The sequence below is a fragment of the Dicentrarchus labrax genome, unplaced genomic scaffold, assembly GCF_905237075.1.
Source record: "Dicentrarchus labrax unplaced genomic scaffold, dlabrax2021, whole genome shotgun sequence".
NCBI lineage: Eukaryota > Metazoa > Chordata > Actinopteri > Moronidae > Dicentrarchus > Dicentrarchus labrax.
Window position 1 is genome coordinate 10,144,553 of NW_026136720.1, and position 9,595 is coordinate 10,154,147.

The window sequence follows — 9,595 nt, forward strand, 5'->3', positions numbered from 1 at the left end:
GCTTTCTGCTGTTTTCCAGGGTCAAAAATACAAAACTTCTTATGGGACAACTAAACACTGTGCTCTCCATCATCATGTATAATCCCCACACATTTCAGAGCAGTGGATTGTGGGTTATTTCCTCAAACAAACTCTGTAGGAGACTGTAGGGTCATACTCAAAGATAGCTAAGCAGGGTAGTGAGCTGTTAAATGGGTCTTTGAGCTCTGCTGTGTATTATTTGAAATTTTCCCTAAAGTACCAACAAGATAACTGAACCACACTTAGTTCTCTGAGTGTAAATCTACAACAGACTCACATTATAATCCAAAGCTTAAATGTCAGATTAAGGCGTAAAAGGTGTGAATGGTATTAACCTGCTGTGAAATTATGATAATCTCTATTTTAATTACATAATTTACTGCAAACTTCATTTAGTGGCTGCCCTACTGAAATAGGAAAAGTAAGATATTAAAAGGCATTCTTCTAATTATCTTATAAATCAAATAGTTGATTAAATAAAACAAATTATAAACTCTAGTAAAACACACAGAACTGAAACATAATTGCCATCTTTATTCATAAATATCACTACTGTATGAATATAAAACAATCTTAAATTACTGCTTTTTTTAAACAAATACTCTATCGTTGGAAGCTCCTCAGGAGAAAAACCACTGATAAACAGTTTTAAAGTATTGCATATAGCCTTGGCAGCGGTTAATTACTACGCCTTACTGTAGTTGTGTTGATGAACCTTTGACAAGAGTAGCATACTGGAACATCTGATACATACTCATTTCCTCAGGAATATGAAAACATAGCCAACTATACATTAGGTAAACAAAAGACAGACAGGAGTGATCCACCCACTTCAATTTGAAGTACAATTTTGTCAACAACAGTCATTCAATACAAAAAAATATTGGTTACATAAGTAAAAACAACCAAAAAAAAAAAACATTCTATCAAAACTTCAATACAAGGTACTCCAGCCTTTCTGTTAAGAGTTAAAATGCCTAACTATTTATTCTGCAATGAGATTTTTTCTTTTATTAAAATATCAAAAATCTCCATTCGGTATACGAGTCACAAAAATATGCAATGTAATCTAGTATTAAGCGATAGTAGGCACTCCTGTGTTTTGATGGGTGAGGTAGCTAGAGAGTAAGAACTGTACACAGGCTGAGATTAAACAATGCACATCGAAAAGAGAGAGAGCGAGAGAGAGAGACACACTGAAACAAACATGTGAGTAAGAGTGGAGTATTGCAGCGGAGGTGAACAATATTCCAGTGATCAATACGGAGTCTCTCTCCTTGTTTTTAGTCACAGTATAGAAGGTAAAATTAAGAATTTGGACACAGGTAGTCCCCCTCTCAGTACAACAACTATACACAATGAAAGACATTTATACTAAACAGGAGAGAGCCTTCACCTCACTCTCTCACTCTCAGTCATCTGCCACAGTCCCAGGTTTAACACTTTAAGGCACGGGAGCTGCGTTATCCTCTCCAGACCCCTCTTGGTGATCTTAGTACAACCGTACAGATCGATCCCTGTCAGCTGGGTCAGGTGGTCCGCGATCAACTCCAACCCTTTGTCTGTGATCCTCACACACTGTCCAATGTTGAGGGTCTTGAGTTCGTGCATCTGGCGCACCATCCTGTTGATGCCATCATCACTGATATGACAGGAGCACAGGGAGAGGGACTTGAGCTGATACAGCCCCTGGGCGATGTACGCCAGGCTCTGGTCTCCAATCTTGTCACAGAAGGAGACATCAAGTCCAGACAGCCGGAGGGAGCCCATGGCCAGATGCATTATCCCCGTGTCACTGATGTTATCACACGACCGCAGGTTGAGGCTGCACAGGTGGGTCATGTGCGACAGGTGGATCATCCCTGCGTCTGATATCCCTCCGCAGAAGCTGAGGTTGAGCACTTTGAGCTTGTTTAGGCCCTTTGAGACGTGTTTGAGAGAAAGGTCGGTCAGCTTCTGGCAGTCCTGCAGAGTTAACTTCTCCAGGGACAGACAGCCCTCTGCGGCGCTGCGGGTCATACCGGACAGGTGACCGATGCCCACATCGGACACATGCCTGCAGCTGCGCAGGTTAAGGCTCTTGAGTCTGTGCAAGCCCCAGGCGATGAGCAACAAGCCCGTGTTTGTGATATTGCTGCACCCCCCGAGTTCAAGCACCTCCAGGTTTTTGAGGTACTGGGCAATCCTACCCAGGCTGGAGTCAGTGATCTGTTTACAAAGGCTGAGGTTCAGCACCCGCAGGGATGGGATGTCCTGCACAAAGGCATGTCCGAGTCCGTTGTCTGTGAGGTTGAAACACCCGCACAGGTTAAGGCTTTCGATGTGCGGCATCCCTTGAATCACGTAGCTCAGACTGCGCCTGAGGCTGAGGATCTGAACTTTCTTGATGCCCCTCGTCTGCAGACTGGGGAACAGAGACGGGTTAGCTCGCCGCAGATGGAGCTTGGCTTCAACCCCCCTCCACACCGACTTGTGGTAGGACGCGTCTCTCCAGGCCGCGCACACTTGGGCTACTCTTCCTTTGTCTTTCACGTCCAGATAACTGAAAATAATGGCCAGGATCTCCGGGAAAAGGCACGATATATGTGTCTCCATTTCAAACATGACTGCAGGCTGACTGCTTGCGGCAGCAGAGGCTGACTGTGAGCGACAATACTGTCGTGGTGAGCTCTCCGAAACTCTCCTGCAGAAGTTGCTGGCAACGTTTAGCTAATGTCAGCTAGCATACGTTACAGTTAGCCAGTTAGCTTCGCGTGTAGCGTAACGAAAAACCCTCCACCCATCTCGTAGGAGCGAGAAACTTGATGTTATATTTCATAAAACGATGGCACAGGTACGACCACCAGCGCCACAGTTCGTGTGTTGACGACGTGGACGCAGATGCGGGGAAAACTCCCGAAAGGCAGCCGTGATATTTACCTAGCCGGCTAGGCTAACGCGATAGCGGCTAACGTTAGCAGATGTCGGCGTTAGCGGTCGAAACTTGTGAGCTTCAAAAGCGGAACGACCTCCGCGTCCAGGCTGACCTCAGCGGCGTAATATTTACTGCAGCTCATCGCAAAGCGTCTCCGACAACTTTTCGACTGTAGAAACTTTCCTCCTTCACCGTCTGAGGCATTTCCAGCAGCGTCGGAGCATCCCGGATCTCCACAAATCAGATTATTAGCTCACAGCGAGTTCATCCTCCGAGCAGCGGCCTCTAGTGGCGGAGACCAGCATCGGCACTATTTTATTTACTGGGATTAATATTAATAATGCTGCGTTATTATTAATAATGCTGAATTAATATTAATAATGCAGCATTAATATTAATAATGCTGTATTATTATTAATAATGCTGAATTAATATTAATAATGCAGCATTAATATTAATAATGCTGTATTATTATTAATATGCTGTATTATTATTAATAATGCAGCATTATTAATAATAATGCTGCATTATTAATAATGCTGCATTATTAATAATGCAGCATTATTAATAATAATACAGCATTATTATTAATAATGCAGCATTATTAATAATGCTGCATTATTATTAATGCTGAATTATTATTAATAATGCTGTATTATTATTAATATGCTGTATTATTAATAATGCTGTTTATTATTAATAATGCTGTATTATTATTAATATGCTGTATTATTATTAATAATGCTGAATTATTATTAATAATGCTGTATTATTATTAATATGCTGTATTATTATTAATAATGCTGTATTATTATTAATAACGCTGAATTAATATTAATAATGCTGTATTATTAGTAATATGCTGTATTATTATTAATTATGCTGCGTTATTAATATTAATGCTGAATTATTATTAATAATAATACAGCATATTAATAATAATACAGCATTATTAATAATAATTCAGCATTATTAATATTAATAATGCTGCGTTATTATTAATATGCTGTATTATTATTAATATGCTGTATTATTATTAATAATGCTGAATTAATATTAATAATGCTGCATTATTAATATTAATTCAGCATTATTATTAATAATGCTGAATTAATATTAATAATGCTGCATTAAAGTCTTTTTATTTGAACCGTATGTTGTTTATTTATATCTACAATGTTTGTTTGTTTGTTTGTTTGTTTGTACTTTATACTCACTCTGAGAGCCAGATGCAGATATATTGTAGGTTTCTAACAACAGCACAAACAACCCAAAGAAAGAGTAAACAACAAAGTTAGACAGATTTTAGGTGCAAATAATGTAAAATAATAACAATGATATATTTTATTCATAGATCAACTTTTCTAGGAACTCAAAGACACTTCACATAAGTTACAAAAGAAAAGAATAAAGGTAATAAAATAACATATATATATAAATATATATACAAAATTAATGTAGACTTTAAATTCTGCTGCTATTGATGAGTCTTCCTGGAGGAGCGCAGGTATTTGCACAGGATAAACGTGGGTTTAAAAACTTTATTTTGACACTTTAACTCCACTTAAAAGTCACACAATTTGGTTCCCAATAATGAGGATAATAGGCTACAGTGTAAAAGTACCTGCAGCTGCAAATGTGAAACAAGTTGGAGAGCTCAAACTGGTTTTAAATTTGGTTAAAGAATGTATGTGTGTGTGTGTGTGTGTGTGTATATATATATATATATATATATATATATATACACAACACTCAACACTGAATCAAACATTAAGTTCTGAAAAAGTGGGATATATATTGCACAACAATGTTTGGAGAAACATATTTTAATTTAATTTCATAAAACATGTATTGTTAGAAAATGTCTTAATTAACATATATTCTGTCTTTAAGGTGCCACAATGTTCTCGGACCACATTATCAACATTTTTAAAATATTCTTATCCATTGTGCTTGAAATCAACACATTTGTCATCCTGTTGATCATAATTATTTTACCACATTAATCCCTCAATTTATCTTTTTTTTTTTTTTAAACAATGTTTTTGGAAATTATGAAAAACAACCAACAGCAACAAAACAAAGTTGCTTTGTGTATTTTACTGGTAATAAATGAATACATTTGGGGTGAAAATCCCGAAGGACTTCCTTTTCCACACTCCTAGATTGTGACAAATATATAAGTGTTGAGAATATTAACACATAATGTTACATTGACGTGGTTAAAATATATGATTTTGTTCAACAGTTGATACTTTATTGATTACCGTATATTTCTGTGCCCCTGATTCAGCCCAGTGTTGTTGTTTTTCTAGAATAATGTTGTGTAATGGAAGAGATGAGCAACATTAATATTTTAGTGCCGTCCATCTCTGGAGAAAACTCCTCCTCAATGTTTTGTCCAGTGGAGAAGACTGAAAACAGGACTCGTGTAACCATATTTTACTGTTATGGAAGCTTTTCAAGGACCAGTAGCAACCAGAGAGATGGCCTCATCCTCCAGATGCTGCTGGAAACAGTGTATATAAATCCTTACGCTACAGTATAACCTGTCACATTAGCCCCACATTCAGCTTCAACCCAAAGACAGATGCATTTTGTCCAGAGGACTCTGCGGTGTCACCTGCCTCCCTCCTGAGTGTTACATGGTGTAAATGTATTTGACCTGGCAGGAAGCCCAGAGTTACTGCAGCGAGGCGTTCACTGACCTGGTCACCTCTGGCAGCTGGGAGGACACACAGCGAGTGCTTTACAATGATTGTTAGTGGTTCAGTGCGTAAAGGACAAGAGAGGCTGGATGTATCGGAGGCGAACAGGGAAAGAAGAAGCATTTGACTTGTTTACACATTAACGGCCACATTAATATTTGATTTGACTCTTTTTGATGTGTACGAAAATCACATGTAAACCTGTAAAAGGTAAAATCAACTATAGCTCGAAATATAAAAGGAAATATGTGTTGTTTTGTTTATATCCTACCTCAGAAATAAAAAAAAATCTATAATTTGTGATTTGTAATTTGTTAATTTGATAAAGAAAACATGAGAACACATATTTTGTAGATTTTTGTCTGAGAAACATAGTCAAAAAGGCCTTTCTTTATATCTTCAAAGCAATATTTTGTCTTTTGAATCAACTTATTTTAATGATTTTCTTCATCTTTTATTGTTTAGTACACAGTTACATAATGTGTATGTACACTCATACATATTTTTTTTACATAAAGCCACTTTTTATTTCTTATCTGTGACAAAATTCTCCTTTTGTGAGTGTATTTTGTTTTTAATCTGCCATTCTCTCTTATCCTTAGTAACTCTTATGTCCTGTTTGTGTTGTATACTTGAATGTGTAAACTTTCATACTACGTGTCTGTCTAGCAGAACCCGAATTGAGTTACTGTAGTTCAAGTGAATCTGACCGTAGAATCACCTTTGACCTTCAGGGGCACTGCGAGAATCCTGCCCCCCCCGACAACAGCTCACTCGGGGCCATGAAACAATAAATATCTAAAATTCCCGGCATGTTTCAAGGCTCCTGTCTGGCTCTGGGCCCCTGAATCATTCAGGGTCTCTCCGCATTTGGTTCGAATAACCTTCACCAGACATCTCTAAAGCGTTTTATTTCAGAGAGTTCGAAAGGAGTCAAACAGACAAAAACTGCTCAAAACAAAGGTTATCAGAAATTACCAATTTTTTATAGAAGTTATTTAAAATATCTGAATTAATAATTTTGTATGAATGCAGAATGTTCAAGTGTATTGAAAGGAAGAAGAAGAAGGGGATAAAACAGAGCTTTATATAATATATATCAATGCTGTGAATTTATATGTTGTCCTTCAATTGCCAAACATATAGTATGGAAAACCTGTTGTCTTGGATTTATTTTGTTTAATGTGTTGAAAATGCACAATGATGTTGTGTCAGGCCTAAGTTACTTGATGCAAATGAGTGTGATTATAACTGCCTGCTGTGGGCAGAGGCCAAGCACTGATCTTAAATCTGATTGGACACCCTGTTATCCTTACCTCTTCCACTCGTCTTTCAGAGGCTGCAGAGTGAAGACGCTGATATCATATGAAACTAGATGATCTGACCTCAAGATATCTGAATGAAAAACAAGGTTGTTTTTTTTTTTGTTGTTGTATGTGGTATAAATGTGTTATTTTCATAGTGTATCTGAATGTTTCTGCATACTGAGGTCCATAAACAGTGTTGGAACTGCATAAATTAGGACTCGAAAGCTGAGACACATACTGCATAACTCAGTGCCCCCCGTCTGTGGCAAACACTAAATATCTGTCTTCTAATTTTAAAAATGATTCTGCCCCGTCCACTTAAATATTCTCAGTGCAACAGCTCTGACTGATACAGATACTCTACACACAGTGCATAGGAGACCGATCAGTCAAACCCAGTGTGGGTGGTCCGGGGCCTCAAAACTCAATCGTCTGTCTTTCCCCCGTGAACATGCAGAGACTTAATGGTCTGAGTTGAGAATTCAAAATGTAATTTTACAGGAAAGTACAACAGCGAATAGTCAACAGACCTCAAATCTATTTTCTTTTATTGTTACGTCAACATGAATGAGTGTGCGTGGATGAAGAAGTTGGTCTTTATATTTGATCTGTAAAGTCTGCAGAGACTCATCGGGTTTATGGATTATTGTTTTATGACAGTTAATAGTGGAGGTATTCAAGAATGGGTAAAGTATACAGAAAACAGTTTCTTCTGTTCTTTGTATGTGTGTTTTGTTTTTGTCTCCTTAAATAAATAAGAAGATATTTGTTATTTGTGGATACTATATTTGTTCCTAAATCTCCAATAAAATTACTTCTGAGAGAAAAAAAAGACTTAATTTTACAATTACATTCAGTAAAAATTTAAATTATTAGCAGGTTTACACTCATTTTTGGTGCTAGGTTAGGCTAACCCAACTTTATTTTCTAGGGTTACATTGTTCTGCTGTCTTATAGAATACATACAATATATCACATATAACATACATAAAAGTCATGTTATTAATATTTATTATTATTATTATTATTATTAATTTGAAAGTAATGGAAAATAATCAGGTTATGTTACTTTAAAATGATAAGTTACTGACTACATTTTCTAACATGTAATTGTAAATTGTATCGCATGACTTATTTAAAGCAGCCTAAGTTAGAAAACGAAGTTAGATATTTAATGGAAGGTCTACATTATCTGCAATCAGAATCAGTATCAGAATCAGAACTGGGTTTATTGCCAAGTAAGTTGTTACAGGTTCAAGGAATTTGTCTTGGTGCATTGGCGTATAAAAATCACACAAAAATAAAGTACTTTTTAAAATATAAATAAATAAAGATAAGCATAAAGATTGAAAGATCCAAAACAATTGTGATAATCATGATAAAGTAACATTATATTTATGCATATGCAGTGTTGTCTCATCAACTTAAAAAGCACAATTAATCTCTCTTTAGCAGAAGAAAATTAATCAGATATTTAACAAAAAGCAGACACTCTGAACAGGAAAGCAACTGGTCTCCTTTTGTAATCTCTGCTCAGTGCTGTGAGCTCAGGACCACATCTGGCCAGCAGAGGGCAGTGCTGATCTGACAAAAGATTTAAAAAAAAGAAAGAAAAGCTCTCTCCCTGATCACTCTATACCCAGTTAGATCATCACCACTTCAAACAGTCGTCTGCACAGGATCAGCATGTCAAACAAAGAATGGAAAAAAATGTTTTCACACATCTTGTGCTTTGAAAAGGGAAGAAATCTAGACAACAGGATCTGAGAAAATGTGACAGGAATGGGAACATCAAACAGACACGAAGACAGAGATGGAGATAAGGGAGGGTTTTGGTAGACAGGAAGGAAAAAGGAAACTAAAGACGGAGGGAGAGAAAGTGAGGGATGATGGTGATTCCCCTCTCGGCCTCCCCCGTGGCTGGACTTGTCTCTGCTAATGACCCTGTCTGCTGGCTCACACAGACAGATGGTGAATTAACTCCAATTAGCCCACTCTCACCAGATCTCCTGTGACAGCTCACCACACACACACAAACACACACACAGGCACACACACACACACACACCATGAGAAGTAATTTGGAAACCCTTCAGCTGATGACTTTTGTTTGTCTTATTCCAAATATATTTAACTTTTAAAACTGAACTGAATCTAAACTCACTTTTCATGTGATACATGTGTAATTTAAACATTACTGATTAGAAATATCTTGTTTTTATGTCTTTATAAGTAAAATCTTTGGGTTAAGAACAATAGAAACTGTTGAGTCACATATTGTGACATTGTGGTCAACATATGCACTGTTTCACACACTTTTTCAAGCACACACATATTGGAGACAGTGTGTGTGTGTGTGTGTGTGTGTGTGTGTGTGTGTGTGTGTGTGTGTGTGTGTGTGTGTGTGTGTGTGTGTGTGTGTGTGACCTCCTGCCTCTGTGTTCAGAGTTAGTGAAGTGTGACCGGTCATCATTCATACAATGCACATTCTCTGAGTGGCTGAACTCACATGACATGTCAAACAGAGCATAGTGTGTGTGTGTGTGTGTGTGTGTGTGTGTGTGTGTGTGTGTGTGCGTCACTTTAATTGTCACTCACGAGACACGTATGCTTTTCAATTTAGGAGAATATGTCTCTTACAGGAC

At 37.4% G+C, this 9,595-nt stretch overlaps 1 protein-coding gene across 1 annotated transcript; it reads right to left on the reverse strand.

Moving 5' to 3' along the window:
- Window positions 1-535: 535 nt before the first annotated feature.
- Window positions 536-3,206, reverse strand: LOC127352903 (F-box/LRR-repeat protein 14). The gene has a single exon (XM_051381736.1). The coding sequence runs from the start codon at window positions 2,623-2,625 to the stop codon at window positions 1,414-1,416; it is 1,212 nt and encodes a 403-aa protein (XP_051237696.1). The 5' UTR covers window positions 2,626-3,206; the 3' UTR covers window positions 536-1,413.
- Between the last annotated feature and the right edge of the window lie 6,389 nt (window positions 3,207-9,595).